Source organism: Lepisma saccharinum, chromosome 1 (assembly GCF_977018435.1).
Source record: "Lepisma saccharinum chromosome 1, izLepSacc3.1, whole genome shotgun sequence".
In the NCBI taxonomy this organism is placed as follows: domain Eukaryota; kingdom Metazoa; phylum Arthropoda; class Insecta; order Zygentoma; family Lepismatidae; genus Lepisma; species Lepisma saccharinum.
Window position 1 is genome coordinate 166,321,820 of NC_139229.1, and position 24,159 is coordinate 166,345,978.

General features: G+C 39.4%; 2 protein-coding genes across 2 annotated transcripts in view; both read left to right on the forward strand.

The window, feature by feature from the left end:
- LOC146003717 (uncharacterized) overlaps window positions 1-24,159 on the forward strand; it is a 543,857-nt gene that overhangs the window by 409,514 nt on the left and 110,184 nt on the right. The window lies entirely within an intron of this gene.
- LOC145986920 (uncharacterized) lies at window positions 13,870-14,385 on the forward strand. The gene has a single exon (XM_083121389.1). The coding sequence runs from the start codon at window positions 13,870-13,872 to the stop codon at window positions 14,383-14,385; it is 516 nt and encodes a 171-aa protein (XP_082977515.1).

Sequence of the window (24,159 nt, forward strand, 5' to 3'; positions counted from 1 at the left end):
CGTTAGGAACCAATATAGTTGAAAATGTTACTTTCCTTTCATGAAACCCTTGAAAATTAATTTTAATGCACTTTAGATTGTCTACGTGGTCTATGCAAACTACAAGCCAATGTAATCTACGCGTAGATTACGTGTAGACAACGCATGTAGACGTAAACTTATAGTCTACGGCACATCACTGGGCTGCACCAATGAACACGTGAGAGAACCGGGATTGCGTGGAGAGGGGAAAGCGACTGCAGTAACCAGTCTTCGTACCAGCGTGTACTCCTTCGCTCTGCACTCTCGATTTCCTCCCTTCCTCTGCCGCTATGCGCGGCCTTGCTCCAGAAATATTTGGGACAGGGTATATTGTCATTCGGTCACCGGAATAAAAATGTTCCGTGTATTGCGTCATGTATGCTTTTTGCCTAACTCTTCGGTAGCAAGTTCTGCCATCGCCGTAAAGTAACTACAGGCGTGTTTCATGTTTTACCAACGTCACAAACTGTTGCATTGTGCAGCCATGTTTGAGGCCAGTTCTTGTAAGAATTCAAGCAGGCGGGCGAGGAATACTAACACAGACATTCGTGATCGAAGACAAACTTGCAAGTTGGTGCAGATATTTCCTTGCACATAACAAATAATATTGCCCGCAAACGTGGCGGCTGTGCGAATCCTGACGTCACATGAAACCCAGCTATTGTAGTTCGTCCATCGTGCCGTAGTTAGTCAACACGCATTGCAGCGAAGTGAACATATGAGGGCCTACTTTCACTTGACCACAAACATCTCTGTGTAAACTGTATCTTGCTTCGAAACTAGAATTATTATGGTTGATTTTCTAAAATGATTGTGGCGTCCAACAATTATTATTTGTTCAAGATATAATAGGACAAGCCCATTGAGAAAGAAATATGGACATTGTTCATACAATAAAATATACCAACTGAGGTACCGTGCCATCTCTGATTTTGTCTGATTTTTTGCTCTTGCTGTTTTACCGGCGTGGTTGCCCGGTTCGAGTCCTGGTCGAGCCTGCATTTTTTGCTGAACTTTCTACGTAGTGCATGTCCTGTGTGTGCCAACTAGTAAGGTAATAGTAAGGTTTATTGAAGCAAGACGCCAAACAAGCTGCTAACAACCACTGCCCCAGTGTACGTAAAAAAAAGACATTCCATAAAAGCAGGTAGCATGGAAGAGAAAAATGAATGAAATATGTAATGGTCAAATTGTCTAACAATATTTCTGCATCCCACTGTAAAATTGCAATTGCATTGCATTTGTGTCGAGTTGCTGGTCTCACTTATCGCACACCGCATTGAGTACCTTCGTCTACTGACGTTACGATAAATGTTCTCGCTATTAGCTTAGACATGTTAGGTTTAGGGCTCAAAGCATAAATAAATCATTTTTGGTGAAGCACCAAAAATTGCAGTGGATTTATGTGATAAGAGCTCTTAACCTAAAATGCATAACCTAACAACGACAACAATCCGCGCTGACGTCAGTAAGCGAAGGTACTCAATACGGTGTGCGATAAGCGAGACACCCAAGTTCCAGGAGGAAGAGAGAGAGATTGAAGCCTTATTCTATAGACGGTTGTGGAAAGGGTCCAAGTGCAATCCTGCCGCCTCCAGCCGACCACGTTTTGTACTTGCCTTCATGGTCTCTCCACCGAAGTCTGGTCTTAATTAGGGAAGGCCAAATCTGGATAAAATTATATCCGGATTTCGGATAATTTTCTATTCGGATTTCAAATATCACAATAACCTATCGGATATTCATATATATCCGAATTATCTGGATATCCGATATCCTGATTATCCGAATTATCTGGATATCCGATATCCTGATATTCGGATTATCCGAAATATGTGAATTATCCGGACAGTTGTATCGTTTATCCGCTTTTCTACAAATCCTGTATCAAATCTGTACTATCCAGATATCCGAATTATCCGTTGCATCGGAAACGGATATGGGATAATTTGAAATCTGGCTATCCGTTACCCGGATCTTGTGGCTATGTCTAGTCTTAATCTCCCCATTCCCCATCCTGTTTTTTAAAAATGTTGATATTGTTTTAAGTCCACTTTATGCACAGATAGACTAATCGGGACTGCCCCTACAGTTTTGAAAGTGGGATCCGAAACACTGTGCAATGTGCCTCCACCGGGTATCGAACCCAGGGTTTTTGAAAAAGATATGTACTTCGGCAAGCCAGTAGCACATAGCGAGCTAAGCTGACTCAGAAGAGAAGTACATCAAACCACATCTTTCTTTTAAACAACCTCCATCTGGTGACCCACGACCAGGCTGGAGAGAAGCAAAACCATTTAATGATTCTTAACAGGCGACTGCTTATTGAGATCCGCTGTTGTCATCTGCAGCTCTCCGTCGCCAAAGGAGACCATAAAATTCCCTCGGCACGGATTTACCTTCTTTCTCTCTCTTTCTCTTTTTATCCCCCGTTTCTCCTTTTCTTTTTCCTCGGTCATCTGTCCGCACGGAAACCTCCCTCCTCTTCCCTTCTCTGGGTCCGCTGAAAATTTCCGGGTGAGAGGTCAGTCCGATGACCTGTCAACAACAAAAGAACAGCAGTGTGAGGGGGGATAAAGAATAGTGGGGGGACTCTCTAGAAGGCGAATTTGTCCAAGGAGCTGTGGAGGATTGCTGTATGAACGAAGTTTACCAGTGAAATGCTATCACCATAGTAGATCATGGTATCCAAAATTTTAGGCTTGAAATCGGCATGCTCTGTTGATATGGAAGAAATAAATATTTTTTTGCATTTAGAAATGTCTTTGATGTGCTTAATATAATGAATAAGGGTTTAATTCGTACATACTAGAGGCACAAAAACATTAATAGTAGCTTCAATTTGCTTATAAAACACTTTTGGTTAATCGCGACGATAAGAATGGTGATATGATGCAATTGATGACGATATGCTCACAAAGAACACCCATTCGAATCTGGGACCCTTGACCTCGTTGCGCGCTGTGATAACCTCTCCGCCGCGGATGTCTTCTTCTTCCTCTTTTCCATCCCCTTCTGCCATTAAGCGTCGGGTTCCATCATCCGCTTCCTGTACACTTTTCGGTCCAAGGCTACTTTTCGGACTTCCGGCATTGTTTTCCCTTTCTTCTTTCCTATCTTTTCCACATACTCTTCCCATTGAACTCTTGGTCATCCTCTTCCCCTCTTGACTTCTGGTCTGGCCTCCAGCACCTGTCTAGGCTTGCAATCTTCCTCCATTCTTGTAACATGTCCAAACCATTGCAGTGCCTTGCAGTGTTTGCATGTCCAAACCATTGCAGAGGTCAAGTCCCAAAACAGGTAAATAGGCAATGCAGTTGAAAAAAAACAACAAAAAAACAAACACACACACATTTAAAGTGGAATTAAAGAGGGAATATATGTTTTTATAATGAAGGTAAATAGATATTTCATATTCATGTAAATATGACTCCGTATAATTCTGCATCTCAATATTAAAAATCTTCGTGTTAAAAGCCGAACACTTTTTCCATAATACATCAATTTTTACTATGTAGCACAATTATAAAATTTTACAACTGGTTATTGACTAACCTGTTTGTAAAATATTTACGAACACACTACTACCCATTTACCGACATTGACGTAAAAGTTTTACAAGCTCTGAAAAAATTAAATTCCGCTGCTACTGCAATTACAGACGGTGGAATTTGAATGTAACGTGTAAATTGTGCTGCTAGATTGAGGGAAGACGGTTAAAAGTCAGAAATGACTCTTCGGGAACTGAACCAAAGTTAATTTGATAGGAAAATATTTGATTTTTCAATATTTTCTAGAACCAACAGTGGATTTCTGTCAGTATGTCGTCATGGTGTGCTCAATACGAGATTTTCTTTTTTTTAAAATTTACAGTTAGAAACCTCATTGGTGTAATCATAATTCATTCCATCAAAAATATCTCGTTTATCACCTACCTTTATTCGATGACAAAGCAGATTTTATTTTTCAAAAGCAAATAACTCAAGCGAAGATTTATAGTTTCTTTAGCTTTTGATTTATTAGTTTCGTCGTTATCTGTTCTTAACAGAACGGTGTAGGGCGAATTGTCCTTTAATAAAATGTTATTAACTCCGGGGATATTTGCACAGCAAACCGAGTTCGCACTCCAAGCGATAAGTGAAGAACAATTGACTGTGCAACACAACACGAGAAGTACCGTTGGGCTTGCATCGAAAGCTTTCTAACGAACAAACAAACCGACGCATACATGCACGCGCACAGAGGAAAAAGTGAAAAATTTAAACCTGGCTGTCAAAATCATGTTTGCTTTTGAAATATTGGTTAACTCTGTAGTCTCCATCGCGCGTTAGCAAGCACGTTTGTGGCGCCTCTGGCGGGGGAAATATGCAATATGAGATTAGCTGACGTACATGTGACGTTTAGCCGAGTTCTGGGTTTTTACACACGATATTGGTGCGGGCAGCAACGACTGATAGATGGCAGGGAAATAAAACTGAGAGTGTAAAGCCAAAAGACAGCCTCAGACAAAGGACTGGTTGTTTTTACACGTTATCTTTCGCGAAAAAAAATGTTCTGTAATTTTACAATTTGAAGCAAAATGTTAACGTGATGGTGCAATTCAGCTGAAAGTTGAAGGTTTTTTTAAGTTTTACCTATATTTTATCATGTTCTTGTCAGAATTAGAAATAAGTGGTATTTAATTTGTTGCATGCATTCTGATACAGTGAGTGTAAAACCACGTTAGAATTAATATGAAGTAATTACTTTTAGTATTTCCATAACTTGTTTATCCACATCTGAAGCGAACCGCATTGGGTGATATATTCATAACGCTACCGAAGGTTTCGGAATTGAGTGCAGAGGCTTGGCATGTTTGTTCATGAATGTTTTATCTAATTTCATTCTCGTTATTATTAGCCTAGGCACAAAAGGAATGTTAATTATGAAATATACAAACAAAAAAAAAAGTTTTTTTAAGCAGCAATTAGATGAAGGGAAAAAAGGAAACTGGGAACAAGATCATGATGAATAAGGAAAGGTGGTGATGGCCAAAAAAATAAGAAAAGGATTATGATCCAGTGGAATCATAGGGAAATGATTATGATTTGAAGGGGAAGAACTGTGATCTAAAGGAACAATAGAGGAAATGAGTTTCTTCTCAAGGAACAACAGGGGTAAGGATTTTGTTCTCAAGGAACAACAAGGGAAAGGATTGCACTGTCAAGGATTAAGAGGGAAGAGGATGTTTCCCTCAAGGATTAAAAGGGGAAAGGACTTTGCCCTCAAGGATTAACAGGGGAAAGGATTTTGTCTTCAAGAAGTAACAGGGGTTGAGTATTTTGCTCTCGAGTAACAGCGGAGAGGATTTCGCCCTCGAGGAGGAACAGGGGAAATAATTTTGCTCTCAAGGAGGAACAGGGGAAATAATTTTGCTCTCAAGGAGGAACGGGGGAAAAATTTTTGCTCTCTAGGAGGAACAAAGGAAAGAATTTTGCTCTCGAGGAGGAACAGGGGAAAGAATTTTGCTCTCGAGGAGGAACAGGGGAAAGAATTTTGCCCTCAAGGGGTAACAGGATAAAGCATTAAGCTCTAAATGCATAGGCATTGGAATCGCCAGGATGCAGCCAGTGAATGCTTTGGGAAGCATTTATGATAATTTTACAATACACAAGATATATCCTTGGTAATATCTATGTAACCATGTTGAAGATCTCGTAGCAATAAAAATATCGGAACTTTTTTATTTTTGACAACGGGATTCAAAGACAAGTCCACTAACTCAGGAAATGTTTTGTACCTTGCACTTCTGCTGGTCAAAGGGAAAAAAAATGCTAAAGAAACAACCCAAAAGGTTTAAGGCACACCCGTAATAGACTTTAATTGCTAGACAATCAGCTGTAAGGCAGAAAGGCTAAAAGAACAGCCACGATAAAGCTTTAATCGGTAAAGGAACGACCTTGGTTGATCGCCGAAAGAAATAGCAGATGAAATAAGTACGAAAACACAACTTTTGTGCTTAGTCACTTTGCTATACCTCCTAGGGTTGTATGGTGATACTCCTGGAAATATTTTCGCTGTATTATTTTGCCTGTATCAACCCACCCCCTTTATTCCGGTACCGAAGCTCCAAATTCCTCCAATCTGGAAGGGCGGTAACTTCTTAATATCATCCAAAGATCCCGGCATTTCTGGTGACTGCTGTACCAGTCGTTTGCACCACTACGCTCGGAAGGGCACGGGGCAATGGGCCGGACGACCCAGAAGGGCGAACGGAAGCGGTCTTCGGTGTAAGTGATGCGAAACGTCACGTCGTCGTGGTCGCCCAATGGATGGAAGGGAAGTGAGCGCTCCCTCTTGGTGCTTGATTTATTCTGCTTCACTAGGTATTACGTAAGAAAGAAGTTCGGGGAAAGAGGACAAAAACAAGAATTAACTGCATCACCTGTTATAGTATATATTGGAGATGTATTCAACCATTGGATTTCTTGATTCGTACATTTTTTTCGCCTCTGGGAAACAGAAGAAAGACAACGTTCAATTGCTTGACAAATCAAGAAACATGAAGTTCCATCTGAAATGCTACACTGGGTGCTAACCTTTTAGACCTAGCTATTTTTACAATGGAAATTAATCAACAGCAGTATCAAAACTTGCCCTCCAGAAAATGGCAGACCATATATATTCCTTCTCATATTTCGAGCGTTACTTTCGTCTAACAATGATTAGAAAATAGTTTACCATACGTCACCCCATGGCACTTTAATTCTTGGAGAGCCTGGTCTTCTCCGTCCAGCGGGCTATTTAGAATTTAGAATTTCAATCTTGGGGTGAACGTTGTATTTAGGGAAGTATAAGGGTATATATAGCGCCAAAATGATCGTAAATTGCACCTTTTTAAAATATTTCAGGAGGAGACGATGATATTTTGAGACTGTGTTTGAGGATGTGTGAATAAGTGAAGGTTCAGTCATTCTTGACAACCATTCTTCTCAGGTACTCTTCTACAGCCTCTACCTACAGTTTATTTGGCCTTCCTTGTTTCTTCTTCCTTCTCGTTATTCTTTTAAACAAATCTTTTTGCTTATTTTGTCTGTATCCATCCTTTCTGCACATGCTGTCATCCGAAATCTAGTTTGTTACATACTGTTGTCAATGTCTCGGTTACCATATAGTATCTACCCTCAAACTCGCCTTTAATGGACCATTTTTCCATATTAGCTCAAAGATATTTCTTGATACCCTTCTCTCCCTGAATAATACAGGGTGACCATAAAGAATTGCCACCATTTCAAAGGTTTATTACAAAGGAACTATTACAGTTACAGCTGCATGGCTTGTGGGAAAAGGAAGAAAAGAACTCAAAGTTTTTTTCGCCTTTGTTCCAGATAGAGACTGAGTTCGTATGAGAGACGCTGCAGTCGCTGGAACTGAAGATGGCACCAGTGCATGAGAAAGCTCAATGGGGTTTATAGTATCATGAAACCAAGTCGCAGATTGCTGTACAGCGAATTTTTTGTAATCGGGTGGTGTTCGTAGATATTGATGCGTCTCGTCAGTTACCTGCAACAAATGAACACCAACAAATCACCTACACTCTGTCTCTGGAATCTTTGAAGCAAGGCTGCGCATAAAGGCAGAGAAGGGGAGAAAGCGAGTGAGGGAAGCAAAGTAGTGTGAGCTGCGCCAAAGAGCCGGTAGCTGCAGTCGCGTTTCTCCTCCAGGCACTCGCTTCCACGCTTACACGTTCATTGGTAGGGTAATCTCGAGTCACTACTTGCGGAAAGGACTTGATTTCGTTCGTTTGTTCCAGATCCCTGGGACAGAGTGTATGTAACCTGACTTTTGCCTCAACGTGTATTTTCGTTATCATCAGTATCGGCGACTGGGTACCACAAGGGGGTGGGGAAGGGACAGTTTCATTTATTTTATTAGACAAGGCTTAGCATTAAGAGGCCACAGTGCGGGAGCAACTGCCTCCCACGCCCCCGCCTAACCGCCGCGGGCCATGTCCTACCCAAGACTGAAAGGTCATCTGAATATAAGACTGCTTCACCCAACATACTGCAACAATCGTAAAGAAAAGTACAGCTATGTGTAATCACTAGACCTCGGATTTCTAGGTTCTAAAAATATGTTTGTAGGTTCCTAAAATAGACTCTAAAAATTCTGAAATAGGTTATAAAAATATTAAAAGGCTCGAAAAAATCCTGTAGTACGTTCCAAAAAACTTAAATGGTACAAAAATTCCTGTAAATTACTGATTAGATTAAATCGTTAAAAAAATCACAAGAACCGTAAAAAATTTTAGTAGATATACATAACAACCAAATGTTAATTTTCTAACCAAATTTTCATTTATATGCATCATTTTCAAAATTATCCACAAATTATTGTATTACTATACTTGTGCCGTTAGCAAAGGTTACTTGTTGGTATGAAAAATTTAATTACGTATGTATAATATGCTGCACAATATCAGGGTGGCTACTCACTTGGAATACCTTCAATTCTGAAATTATGCGTGAATTATTGGCTCTGGCAATTATCCGTGAATTTTGGTAAAACATGAAAAAGTACAAGCAGATGCTTTATTTTATCTTTTAATTAACTTTCAACTGAAACATGCTCAGTTGTGCAAATTTGATTGCCGAAACATTACTTCACAAGACATGAATGCCACAAAAGGACCGAACTGACGAGAAAGTGAGCAAGACCACACGGATGAGAAGAAGTTTGCTCTATAGACTGTGCAGGCAGAACACACGATTGGGTGCCAAGACTGGAAAGGGGGGAGAGGGGCAAAGACAGTTTACTTTCTCTTAGTAGACAAGGCTTAGCATTAAGGGTCCATAGTGCGGGGGCAAAAAGTAGGGGGGAACTGCCCCCTCTAACCGCCTCCACTGTGTGCAGGCAAGAGTGGCGTCACATATTTTGTTTTGTTTTGAGAAAGAGCATAGACTTGAAACCAGTGATGTGCCGTAGACTTTTAAGTTTACGTCTACATGCGTTGTCTACACGTAATCTACGCGTAGATTACATTGAGTTGTAGCTTACATAGACTACGTAGACAATCTAAAGTGCATTAAAATTAATTTTCAAGGGTTTCATGAAAGGAAAGTGACATTTTCAACTATATTGGTTCCTAACGAAATGAAAAGAATCCTATTTAGAACAAAATTTCTCTTCTCTTCTATTATCAACTATGGACGAAGATAAATAGTATGCAAAATCAACAACAGATGGCAGTCGTGAGACAAGAGTGGTCCTTTCCCCATAAAGCACTAGAATATTTCCTATATTATAAGTAGGTTTCTTCCTAGGTGAGAAATTGTTCGAATTTGGAAGAAAGAGTATGAAAAGTTCTCCACACACATCAGCAACTGATATGCTTTTCTTTTAATTTCAGGGCGCTCTTTGCTAAGTTATCACCTTTCGCCATGTTGTTTACATAGATTACGTAATCTACGTGTATAACATAGTCTACGTGTAGAATGTAGACTATCGTTGTTTACGCGTAGACGCACATCACTGCTTGAAACACACCAATTGAATTGTCTCTTTACCAAAGCAAGTAAATACCTCTGAGAGACATAAAAATCCTGTAAAACCTAAGAAAAATATGTAAAAACCTAATACAAAGTGTAATATAGGCACATAAACCTAAGATATTTTTAATAAAACGCTGACATAACTTATTTCTTATTTACCTGCAAAGGAAAAAAGTAGGTAAAAAACCTAAAATACGATGTCTAGTAATTACGTACACGTATGTTGTGTAGCAATTCGCATGCCTTAGAGTAGTAGTTCTTGGAAGAACGTATGCGCTGCAGCTTCTAGGCACGGAGAGACTTTGAAATTTCTATTTTCTTCTTCTGTTATAACCAGAAGATAACCGCCGCTCTGTTAGCATGGCGAGACCTCGGCTGCAACTTCCTTTTTTTCCCTCCAAGGACTGATGGGGTCAGTTTCTGAATATTGCATTAGCCTGACGTATGGGATGGTTGGGTAAAATTTACCTGGGACGGAGGGTGGCTGTCGCTGAATAATACAAAATTACTGAAGGCCACGCCAGTAAATTTTGTAGTCTTGGACATGGGGAGAAGACGAAACGGATGAGGAAGGAGCTGCATCTTTCCCCTCCCTTCTCCTTCCATCGTCCCCCTCTACGCATTTCTCTTCCAATACACACGGCGAATTTTCGTCTTGAAGAAACTCTCCTTTTCTTCTCTTTCGTCTCTGAATGTTGCAAATCTATTTGGACCTCTTTTTAAATTTTGCATTCCGTCTTGTGGTTGGTTCGGGAAACTTTCCCTTCCCCTGGACTTTTCTTTCTAGTTGCTTTTATTCTCTCTCTCTCTTTATCCATCCTTTTCGCTGCCCGCTTTTTCCTTGTCAACTTGACAAACGACTATGATGAAGGATCACGCGCTTATGCATTATTCTTTCCCCACTGCTCATCATGTGGGGAGATAATGTTCGTTTAGAGGGGAAACTGTGTTTTAATAGACGCTTTCGTGGATGTTGCTGAAAGACAACACCATGAAACGATGTCCTTACACACTTGCCACAATAGCTTCTCCAGCGTCTTGTTTTTAATTTGCTCAGCTGCCGACAGATGGGGTTAAGATGCAAACAGGTTAATTGCAATTAGAATGTTCTGTTCTCGATCGAAGATGTACTACTTGAATCAAACGAAAACTGAGAAATGAAACAACTGGAGCGGAATTCAGATAATATGAGGTATAGATGATTAAATGCTTTCAAAATATTGTTATTTTCTGCATATGTTGCGCTAGAATATACAATCTAGCATTACTGGTGGGGGCGGAGGTTACTGTGAATGGTGTGGTGTGTTTTTCATCAGGAAAAATACACCGAAATTTATGCATTTATTTAGTCTCGTAAACACGACTCGACTTGTTATGATTATAATAATATAATAATGTTATTGATTTGGCATCTCTTATAACTATATGAATCAGCTTTCCACTCTTCATACATTAAAGTCATAGTGTTAACAAGATAACGGCAATGCTCATTGGCAAGAATCGAATGAAAATTAATGTGAGAATTCGAGGCCAAAGTACTGAACAAGTTGACAGCTTCAGATACCTGGGATGTGTAATAAGTAGGGCTTGGAAGTTGAAGACCTATAAATTGCCAAAAATGACCTATAAAAAGACCTAAAAATATCAGAAAAAGAACCTAAAAACTGAAAAAAGGACTTATAAATGTGATCCAAATTAATTAATAACTTCAGTTCTAATTACATATTTAATGAATATGCGCGGCACCTCCTTATCTGACTTGAGATATTTTCAGGCGCGTGCTGTCTGGTCGTATTCACCGTGCTAAAAGCTTCAAAACAAGATAAAGTTGCCACTTACAGCGCGACCTTCCAGACAAGTTACGGTTAAAGGACCTTGTACCTGCTTCAGTCGTCCAAAAATGTTTCTCTCGTTTCAGGGATGGTTCAAATATATTTATTTATTTATTTTTTAGTTTATTTCTTTACTATAGAAAGGATGTTTAAGAGATGATGAACTGATGAAGATTCGAATTGAGAATGGGCAGTAAAAACCTAGTCGAAATAAGGTGCAAGTAGAGAATAGTAACGCCAAAAGGAGCCTTCAGTAGAAGAAGCAGTGTGTTTTGCTGACTTTTGGACAAACAACTAAGAAAGACTAGTGAAGTGTTTTGCGTGGAGTGTTGCGTTGCCCTGGTTATTAGTATTGACCTGAAAATTGGAGATGCCGAACGGGATTCTGGCCCTAATACAAAGAGTGCTCTCACACCCCTTCACACCTCCTTTGGGTCTCTGACTCTAGTTTCAATCAGCGTGAGTTTTCAGTTGAGATATCGAAAACAAATCACTTGCTTACAGATACATTCACTCACTGAATTCATCCTGTTGATATCAATTGAAATCATTGGCGTGCGCATACCTTGTGATTAAGGGTAGGGAGTAAAAGCCTTTATGAAAGGAATGAAAAGTTACATTTCATCTCACTGTTTTACAAACTTTACATTATCGCGTTCATAATAGGGGTGTATCTAGAGTGGGTTCGGACTTCCAGAAAATGTCATTCCTCTGTACATTTAGTGTGACTGGACTGTATATATATATATATATATATATATATATATATATATATATATATATATATATATATATATATATATATATATACCGGGTGTTTCATAAATACTTGAGGGGTTACAAATATTTATTGCAAGTAAAGTATTGAACATACGTTATTGAAACCAGTCCAGAACGAACAAGGAACTCAAACAGTTTCTTTCTTTACACCTACAAATGTTCAATGTGTGCGCCACGGGTGACGTGGCACACATCGACACGATAGTCTACTTCTTGCAACACTCGCATCAGCATGGGCCTGTCGATAGCGTCTCTCACTGCGATGATACGCTCCATTAGGGGTGCGATATCACGCGGCATCGGTGTGACGAATAACCTGTTTTTGATGAAACCCTACAGAAAGAAGTCGCACGGTGTAAGGTCCCGTGATCTTGAGGACCAAAACATTGCACAAAACACTGCGAGTGATATGAGTGATGTGGGTGGTTTGAGTGTCGCCTAGCGGCAGGGATACGTACACTCAGCTTAACGAAACATACACACGCACACACTGTTTGCATTCCTATCGTGTTGATGCGTGCCGTGCCAGTGGTTTCGTTAACGAAATTTTAATAGTTTACTTGCAATACATTTTTGTAACCCCTCAAGTATTTATGAAACACCCGGTATGTACCATACCTCTGATGAGAATATGAAACTCATATTTACTCCAAATAAATTAAAGTCAAATCTACAGAAATTCACGAATCATCTAATACTACAACTTTCACTAAGCACATGCTTGCAAATTGAATAACGATATTATGAATATACTTCTGCAGTCCTACAAAAATATCATCCTACAATGCTAGCTCTCGTTCAGTTGATAGTCACGGGCACTTCTGGGTTGTACTTATCCCCATTGAAAGTTCATGGAATCGTTACCACCCCAATCTGACTCTGACTCTACAGGAGTTTGAAACACCTTCACTGTGTCGCCGATACAAAACCTGCGCGGCAAGATTTTGCTAATCACAAGCCAACATTTTATAAGTTATACTTGATATTATTGATGCTATTTAGTGTTTAATTTTATCATCTAAGAGAACACTCTTTCGCACGAATGAGTCACCGCAACCGAATTGCGCACACTTTAGATCCAGAATTGCGCACAAATCTCACTGACCTGTTTTGCGCGCAGATTCTGATCAAACGTTGCCACTTCCATAGCATTGAAGTCTGTGCTCAAAACTGTTTTTTTCTTTAGACAAGAATAGAGAGAGAAACTAGAAATAAAATAGTAAATCTCTTAAGGATTAAAGAAAAATATAATTTGCCCAGTAAATGTAGCAAGTCAAGGTTAGGTATATCCAGCAAAAACACGTGTAAGTCCACACCCACACAAACAAACACAACAGAAGTGAGAACGACTTGAGAACATTTTACATCTGACAACATTGCCTCATTTTTTGTGCGCAATCCTGTACATTATGACAGCTTGTCAACGGCTTATCAGATACCCCTGATAAAACCGGAAAAGTGTGCGCAATCCGGCTGTAGCCGAATGACTTCTCAAGGGTAAAATAGAAATCATTCAGCACTGTAGAGAAAGTTATGCAGTGCGTTTTAAAAGTCCTACGGGATTCTAAAAAGCTATAACTTTAAAGTAATAGATTTATTACAACGAAATATTGTACTTTTTACACACAGGAAAATTTAAAATTTTGTTCTGTCCTCACTGCTGAATGACGTGTGGGCAGGTGATTAAGCGATCACGTGATTACAAGATGGCGTCAATGCAGGGAAAAGGTCTGTGCGTGTTATGGCTTGCCGAGTTAGAATCTTGTGTTTTGGTGCGGAGAAGGTTCCAAACAACGTTTGGGAAAACGCCTCCAGCGAAGACAAGTGTCCAGAGATGGTACGAACATTTTAAGGGTACGGGAAGCGTAGCAGATTTGCCACGTAGTGGGGGGCCAAGAACGGGTGACGATGTGAGGGATGCAGTGAAGGAGAGCGTGCAACCAAGTCCAATGAAATCTCTTAAACGAAGATCCTTGGAACTGGGAGTGGCGAGGTCTACGTTACACAGTATCTTGCGCAAGAAATTGAAAGTCAGGCCATACAAGTTGAGATTTGTGCACAATCTGATAGAAGTGGACTGTGACATGAGGAAGGAAATTTGTGAATTAGTGTTAACGCGATTAAATGATGGTGGTGATGCCCTTCAGACTCTCATTCTTTTCTCTGATGAGGCCACGCTCCATGTTTCGGGAAAAGTGAATGGACACAATTGCCGAATTTGAGGGGTGGGGTGAAAATCCATATGAGTTTGAGACATGTAATCGGGATAGCCCCAAGGTCAATATGTGGTGCGTAGTTTCCATGGAACACGTCATTGGTCCATTCTTCTTCGAGGAGGACAAGGTGAACGGCAACAGCTACCTGAACATGTTACAAGCATTCCTTGTCCCGGAACTTCGAAAGGTTAGACTCCATCAGTGAGGTCCACTTCCACCAAGATGGTGCCCCTCTCCTCCCCTCTCCTAGACACTTTGCCCTTGAAGTTCATGACTTTCTTGATGGTCAATTTGAGGAGAAATGAATTGGCTGCAGAGGACCCCGCACCTTGGCCAGCAAAGTCACCAGACCTTACGCCTTGCGATTGCTGGCTGTAGGGACATGTCAAGACCCAGGTATATGCACAGAAATATACAGCTCTTGACAACCGGAAGTTCAACATACGCTATGTGATTCACAACATTCTGGACGAACACCACCGTTTTAGTATTGTATAATCTAAGTTAGCAACACTAACCGTCTAAAATATTGTCAGAAGGTTCAGGAAATATATACTTACCTAAGAACTAAAGTACGTACAACTGTATTCAAAATCAGTGGTATTAAAATCAAATTTGAACCTGCATTGCATTAACCTTTTGTTCCATAGTTCCATTGTAGATGTCAGCAGGATAGCAAATCTTTTACGTCGTAAAGTATTTTGAACAAGATTAATTATGGGAATATATCTGGCACAAAGCAAGGAAATATATATGTTTCTTAATGAAAAAACCTTTATTAATATTAGATAACTATTGTTGTACCCTGCAAAAGAACATTAAAATAATTAACCCTTGCGATATTTAATTTTAGTATAATAATTAATTGCATTTTACTCAAGTTTCCAATATACAGCTACACGTAGGAGAGTTTATCTGTCTAAACACTTAATTATTTGTGGAACAGAGTTTATGACTATTTAAATAGATTTTTAGGCACTTCAAAGCAGAGAGATATTTTAACATTGGTTCCTGCGTCTCTATATTGCGACAACGATTTTACATATTCGGGGTTGTTTAGAATAGATGCTGATAAAGCCATCATCATCCGAACTTATTCACTATTTGTGTTGCCTTAAATACATTACATTATTGAAAAATAAGTTAAAGGTGAAAAGTATTTAAAATCCAAGAATTTTATCAGGACTGATGAGATTCCTGTTTGCCCTACACCTCCAATATTTTTATGTACCAGCAGGTAATTAATACATAGGGAGGTTTGGAGACTATACTTGGCAGGGTTTCGGTCTATTCTCAAGTTGTAAATTACTGTGTCATTCTCGTCTCGCATACTCGCAGAGGGACTTGTTTTCTTTCGCTTGCTCCAGAGATACCCGAGACAGAGTATAGTTCTGATTTTCTAGATGGTCACGATTCAATTTTGCTTGCACTTTATGCATTCAACATGCTCTGCGAGTCATAGCTTATCTAGAATAAAATAACTGCTTTCTTGAGTCGCTTCTAAAGTAGTTTAAGCGCAGACAATCTTCAGCCGCCTTAGTGCTGAATTTCATCACAACGTCACTCATCCCCATCTTCGCAAATTAGCCAAAAGTGGTACAAGAAGCTAAGTAAAATAAAACATATCAATAAATAAATGAATAAAATAAGATCTATTCCTGGCCGGCAGTGGGTGATGTTCCCTTGTGAGTGAGTGGCCTTTTCCGATTCCATCTAATCCTCATCGTCGGGATTAGCCTAAAAAGGCTAAAATCAGGCACACACATAAATAAATCAATGATATAAATACGCTAAATTTTGCAAATTGTAACGAAGTTAGTTTTGGTCAGAAAAACTGTCATGGGATTAGCTTTTGATGAGAGGAACTGTGGCGGGGTTAGTTTTGATTAGAACAACTTTACAAGAGTTATTTTGAGCAGAGTAGGTGTTACGGAGTTATATTAGGATCAATGTAATTCCTTCCATGTTTATCTTCGAGTAACTATAACGGACACATCACGCTACGACGCCAGGGATCCCGGGTTCAAATCCCGGCCTGGGAATGGATGTTCGTGAGTGTTCATTCATCAATTTCATCATGTCATCACTCATCCCCATCTTCGCAAATTAGCCAACAGTAGCACAAAAGCGAAGTAAAATAAAGCAAATCAATAAGTCAACAATAAATAAACAATAAACTTTAACAAAGTTAAATTTACGCATAGTAACTGTAACGGACTTGATTTTGAGCTGAAAGACTGTAATGCAGTTTTAATTTTGAGCAGATCGACTGTAATGCAGTTTTAATTTTGAGCAGATCGACTGTAATGCAGTTAATTTTGAGCAGAGCGACTGAAGTGGAGTGAATTTTGAGCAGAGCGACTGAAGTGGAGTGAATTTCGAGCAGAGTGACTGAATTGGAGTTGATTTTGAGCAGAGCGACTGTAATGCAGTTAATTTTGAGCAGAGCGACTGTAATGCAGTTTTAATTTTGAGCAGAGCGACTGTAATGCAGTTTTAATTTTGAGCAGATCGACTGTAATGCAGTTAATTTTGAGCAGAGCGACTGAAGTGGAGTTAGTTAATTTTGAGCAGAGCGACTGAAGTGGAGTGAATTTCGAGCAGAGTGACTGAATTGGAGTTAATTTTGAGCAGAGCGACTGTAATGCAGTTAATTTTGAGCAGAGCGACTGTAGTGGAGTTAATTTTGAGCAGAGCGACTGTAGTGGAGTTAATTTTGAGCAGAGCGACTGTAGTGGAGTTAATTTTGAGCAGAGCGACTGTAGTGGAGTTAAATTTGAGCAGAGCGACTGTAGTGGAGTTAAATTTGAGCAGAGCGACTGTAGTGGAGTTAATTTTGAGCAGAGCGACTGTAGTGGAGTTAATTTTGAGCAGAGCGACTGTAGTGGAGTTAATTTTGAGCAGAGCTACTGTAGTGGAGTTAATTTTGAGCAGAGCGACTGAAGTGGAGTTAGATTTGAGCAGAGCGACTGAAGTGGAGTTAATTTTGAGCAAAGTGACTGTAACGTAGTTATTTTGGGGGGAGACAAACTGTAACGGAGTTACTTTTTTAAAAAAAAACCTTTCATAACTAACACTCTTCTTGTTCTTAGTTCTCCCTGCACTGTAAAAAATGTTGGTGTTAAAACGGCACACAGTGTGGTCCCTGGAGGTCCACGTCACATTTTGTCAACGTTTAATCTCACTGGTATTGAAATAACACCAACAAGTTGTTGCAATCAACACCTTCTTAACACCACTGAGGTTAAACGTTGACCAAAACGTGGTGTAGACCGCCTAGGACCACTCGCTGAGTTGCTTTAACACCCGTGTTTTTGCAGTGATCTTACTCCATTAGCCATAGTCTGCTTTGCGAACCACAAGTATATTCCTATGTATCTTGTTCACAATAGACATCTCGAATCAGACGACCAGCTCTTAATGTTTTATCCTTCAAAGAAGGAAGAAGTAAATGTATCAGGATGTGGCAACACTTACGTGCGTTCAGGAAGACAGCCGCGAACGAGGAACGCTGGAATTAAAAAAAGAAAAAGGAATCAAATTACTGTAACGAAAAAAGTATATTCTTGAGGAAATATTGCTAAGAAAGATGCCGCCGTGAACGCTGCATTCACACGCGAACGGCACATACTGAACGTAAATGACAAGTAAGAGTTCTACGGGCAAAAGACACGGCACAGTAAATTTTTGACGATCCCCCTCTCGAACCAGTCGCTGTTTCAGATATCGTAAACCCGACAGTAATTGAGAATAGCAGAACATAATTCCACACTGCGAATCTCTATAGAGTCGTTATTCGTTTGTTTATGATTTCTTGCAACGTAAAGAAAGGTCTGTGGATTTGTATTTCATTTCTGAAGAACGGGGCGTGGGCAGGGATTCGTTTGTAACGTGTTTTCTCCCTTGTACTTAAATATTTCTCGCATTGTTTTTTGCTAATAACTGCGCAATTGTTGATTCCAATAACAAGTGAAATTTGGTATGAATATTTCAAGTTTTAATTTTTTGCTTCAGTGGTGAACAGTGGGTGAACTTTACCTTGTGCTGTAAGAGGAACAGGGAGAGGGGGGACGAGGGAGAGAATCTCATAACCTGAAGTGCACACATAGAAAAAGGTTTTTTGAATTAAGTGAAAATGTTCTTTACACATATAACAGCGCAAAGTGTATTTTACAAAGTTTTTATTATGGTCCAACATATGTAATACTTTAACGGACTATTCTGAGTGGTCTATGAAAGAATTTGGCTTCTGCGGCAATTCAAGATCGAAGGATCTGATTTTGGGGCAGTAGGGAAATGGGTCGTTCGATTATCTTCAACAAAGTATTACATTTGTAAGTTTTAGTACAAAATGAACGCTTAAGTAATTCCCTAAAATGGCTACTTGTAATCTTTGCAAAGCAGACTAAACGCACGGCCACGAAATAAGGCGGGTAGCAGAAGTTCGCGCTGTTGCCACGTCGGAGCACAACCTGCTGTGTACAAAAGTTTAAAAGAAAGATCTCGTTGTACACGTGGTCTTTGTAATCCATGTGAAACAAACTGACAGTATTTGCTCGAAACGTCAGGGATGACACGAAAGTTCTCCGGAGAGAGGTCGGTCTGACACTCGAACTAGGCAACGCAGCCCGGTTGACGTTGCCACACAGTGCGAGGGAGCAAACTACTTTTGTCCCGCTCTCGCTTTGGTTTTCCCACATGTGGCACCAGCGCAATTCTACCCTGCCACCTATTTTCATGGGCGTGCGTTTAGACATTTGAAAATAACGGAAAAATTTGAAATGCCCGAAACGTAAGAGAATCGATTTTTTGCCATCTTGAGACGGTTTGACCGACTTTACTAAAATGCAATACCAGTTCAGCTGTTCAAGGTAGATAGTAGCTACTTGCATTTTAGCTTAAAATTGGTATAGTTGTAATAATATCAAATTTGGTGACTTCAATAGTGGGGCGTTTCTCACATGCCGCAATAGTACATCGGGCAACGTCGGCTGCTACATGCACCATGAAAGAAGTTAAACCGCTGTACAAGAAAGTGTGTCACGACTTTCACTTCTGTTTTGATGTGAAAAAATTACTAGTAGCATCAAAATGTTAAAGCTACCTTGTGTATATTCCAACATGCCGTGAATGCATGTGATAGGGCCCTCATAAATACACAATCCCGACCATTTGTCGAGATGATGTGATCAGCACATCCCTCTGTCTATCTTTAGCCCAAGGTTGCCAACATGAAACCACTTATAAGAGTCTGGGTGAACTCCAGAGCCGCGGTCCATTCAGAAACGTTTCTGGAAAAATTCCCACTTGAAATAACCCACGTCGTGAAATGAATCCACGTCTCTCGTGTGTCAGCCAGGCTCTATACTGGTTCGACAAAAAGCATGAAACCTTAACTAAAACTTAAAACATAATGAAACGTAATACGCCTCTTATAAAAAAGAAATATCTGCTTAAAAATATGGAAGTTAGAGGTAATTTGATTCTACAAACTAAGATTCTTGACACTAGAAAATAATTATTGAGACTTCTTGACCAACAACACTACTTGTAGGAATGTTTTCTTCTTCAGCTCTGCGACATGTTATATGCAATTAAAAATGCGCTTAATGATGGTTCCATCTTGTAAGAAACACGTCACTATTGACACGTCACTAATCAACAAAAATAATTGAATACCAGCTTACTAAGACGTTATAACAGAAATAATTTACACTTAGAAGCATATTTTAAGGTCCTACATATTATCCCTTTCGATGAATTTTGTATTTTGTTAATATTACGGTAATAATGTCTTTCTTTTCTGAATGTTAATCTACTGTATGTATGTGCTTCCATAACCATAGAATTTAGGGAATGGGCAAGGCTGATTTTTTTTTCATAGGTTGCGTGATTCGTGAACAGATTTACAAGTGCAACTTGGAAATTAGTAAGATTGCAATTCACGCTTTTAGTATTTTTAATTAATTTCAAGATGGGGAGGGGAGGGACATTCAGTTTTGAAGGGGATGAAAATTAATCTTAGTTTAGAAGGGACACGTTGATTTACGGTCGAGAATTACCAGCATCCTACCGCTAATTTGTAGGCTTATCCTATTTTCTAGTACGATGCAAATGTCATTTAATGCTTAATGGAAAAAGAAACTAGTACAATTCATTCCAAACCTCCACAAATTGCATTATGCGTAACTTGAATTAATTCAAAAAGTATGGACAACAACGAAGTCCATTATATAGGGCCTGTTCGAAGTTTAAGAAATTACTTGAATGACTAAAATAATAGAAGGTGTAATAAGTTTCAGATATTGCGAAAAACACCAGGAAGAATATCCGTTACATCCTTAATTTCATACTCAGAACATTGGAATGGGAGGAAAGTTGAATGCAATAAATACGAAAATGTTGAATTAGAGAATTTCTGTTCCGTGTTTTAAAAACAATATTTATACTTTGAAATCGTGTGATTTTAGTATTTAAAGAATGTTTCTTCCAGGCAATGAATGAAAAGGATTAAATTATTAAAATAATATTTCATTCATAACTATTAGTACGTGCATCTACTGATCCTTAGATGGTAAAATTTTGTCATTTGCTTGTGCTTGAATTGTTTTCTCAAGAAGAATTACAAAAATCACCACAGTTCCGAATGGAGCAAGAAAGGAGGAGGAATATCAAAGAAAGAACAGTAAGTACAGCAATATTGATCTGATATTCACAGTTTAAAAAATTGTAAAGAACGTGTCTCACTGGAACGTAGATTTTTTTCTTTTGCATTTTCCTACAAAAACACTAAATGGTGTCTACCCAACAATCTTCAGAAAAGAAATGATGTGCATAATTTTCTTTGAAATATCAAACCATTGGAAACAGAGGACAGAATAGAACAATAAGACAAAAATTTCGTTCGTTGCAATTCTATCAAAATGCATTCGCACCTTCTTATTATGTCAAGCATTTGCTCATCTTATGTTCGTCTTTGTACCACCAATTCAATCCAGCAATAAGGAAATCATTATTACCAAAGAAAAAATATGTGCAAGATATTCGAATACTTAGCGTCCCTTTCTATCTTGTTCCATATTCTCTTTCGTTCTGTTTTGGCCCCATAAAACGAGTAAGTTATATTTTCATACTTATTTAATCATGTCGACTGTTAGGTAAAGTAACGCAATGAGTAAATTTTCAAAACTTGGTAATGGTAAAGTAACAGCGTGTACTTTCTAAACTCGCGTCGGTTTCTAATAAACGAAAAAATACCAAACATCTGCAAAGCTGCAGGCGAACTGGATTATGTATTTTTTTCCCTTTCAAGAAAGCCAGGAGAAAGGTGAGGGATAAAGGTACCCAAAGGGTTGGATGTCGAAATTCAGCCAATGGAGGACGGGGTATGTCGAGATCCGCACATGCGCACCAGGGCACAGGTCGCAGGAGGGTCATGCACGTACACAAGCGTGGCCACGCCCAAAAAAATACACCACATTCGCAAAACGGCGGAGGAGGTGGTTCGTAAGAAAGTCATGTCTCTTTTTTTTTCGTTCCTTTCCGCCGACCAACCAGAAGAAAGAATACAGCTAGGAAGAAAAACAAGAAGTAAAGAAGAAAGTATTGTTGTGCGTGTCTTGCTTGCAGCTACGCGAAGCATACAAATATCCCGAAGAAATATACTTTATAGATTTTTCCCCCCTACAGATGGAGAGAGAGAGAGAGGTGTACCTGGAAGAAAATTGCTTTTTTCCTCGCTTCTATTGCCAACCGAGGCGGTCGGCCTCAAAACCCAACACCGATGCTGCACGTGTCCGCCGGGCCACCACAGGGGCATTTCGCGCGGACCGCAGAGAGAACGGTTTAACTTACGCGCGGACCGCAGAGTCAACGGTTTAACTTACACGCGGACGAGCGGTACCAGTTGGACGAGGAACCTTTCCTTCAGCTCAGGTGCTGCATTAGCTTGTTGCCGTCTCCTCCGCATATATACCTAGAAACCATTACGGGGATTTCTGGAATGGAGGCTGAAGCACACTTGATAAAGAGCCCACTGAGTGATTTTATGGTAAAGCCTCTGGAATTTGGAGACCGCCCCTTCTGGAGAACACATCTTCTTCCAGCAACAAATAGCATGCAGCATCCCTCCTCCCTTCTACTCCGGGCTCTCTCCCATTATCTTCGTGCAGGCTAATTTGTCATGGATGCTTAGCGTTGTGCGAGGGAATTTTCAAGTGGCACCCTCTTGCGGGAACAAGACATTCCTTCCGGCGTTTCATTGGCCTTGTGTATCGAAATATTTCGAACCGGTCTCGGGCTGGTAGCATTTGATTACCGGGAAAGTCGTAAAGGATACAAAGTAACAATACTACACAAAGAACCAAACTGGAAACTAAGGAAAATCCACCTTCCATTGCAATGGTCCAAAATCCAATGTCACCTCGGTGTAGAATTCAAGCAACAAATTACAAGTAGTAGCATAAATGGAGCTAATATTAGTACAGAGTTCTTGGTGGCGCCTTGAAGTACTTGGTTAGAACAGCGGATTCGTAGCAAAAATCACAGGTCTGATTTCCACCACTGCACCGGCAAAAGAAATTTCACCTGAGGACGAGAGAAGATATGTTCTCTCGAAACGTAGTGTTAGAATGAGCATAGTTTAAAGCACTAGACAATGGATAATATACAATTAACATCGAATGCTCATACAGGATTGCAAATACCAACAATTCTATGCACTCAGGAAATGACTTTTTGGTTGTCTTAAGACGAAGAGATGCATTAATTACACATTAAATGCCGTCACTAGAAACCGGATTTTTATGTAATATCAAAGCACAAAAGATGTACAAAAATTGATAAAATATGTACCTAAATATATCAAAAGGATATGTAGCTAAATATGTAGTATCAAACAATATGCAATATTAATAATAATCGAGTATCCAAGCAATTTCAAGAATTCTGGTAGATATAGGAGTATTGATTACGTTTGAGCTAGTCCACCTACACACTTGCACCTTTCAAATTCGGCGCACTTGTTAAACTTCTGACTTCAATGAGTCAAATAGAGTGAGAGCTCTTTGTAACTTTCGAAACATTTTTTTTTAAAAAAAAAAGAATCGTCTACCTGCAGAAAGAACAATCGAATGAAAATACCTATATAGCTACCTTTTGTACAAGGAAACATATTGTGTAACTCGCTACGTTCAGGAAAATAGCTTTCTTGTCCACCGATGCCACGTTTCTAGGTGCTATGCCTAAACCTATAAGCGAAACGAAAATATGTCACCAGAAGGGGAGGAGGACTCCATCATCTTTCGATAATAGTTCCCGTATTTTTTCTTCTTCCTGTCTACAGCCTGTCGTTCAACTTGGCAGTCAATTTTAGATGACCGCAAGGACTATGCAGCTTATTGATTAGAAAATATGGAATCACATGAGCTACAAATTTTCTTCATGTTTCAGAGATCAAAAATATTGGAGAAATGATCAAAATAGGAAAGAAATTAAGAAATATGTTGTTTTATGTAAAGTCAATTATCAATTTATGTATGTAATATCCTGGCAAATATGTAAAAATATGTAACAAGAAACTTGTGCAAAATCATGTCAGTTATATAATTCGTTGACATTTTCCTGTACAAGGTATGTATCTAGAAGGGAATAGAATATGTAATTACATAAAAATTCGGGCTGTAGCCATCACTATTGCCGACGTCCTTGGCATGGATGCATCATCAGCGTATCCTTTATTCTCTTCGGTTATCCCAAGATGTAGAAATGTGACGTAAAGCC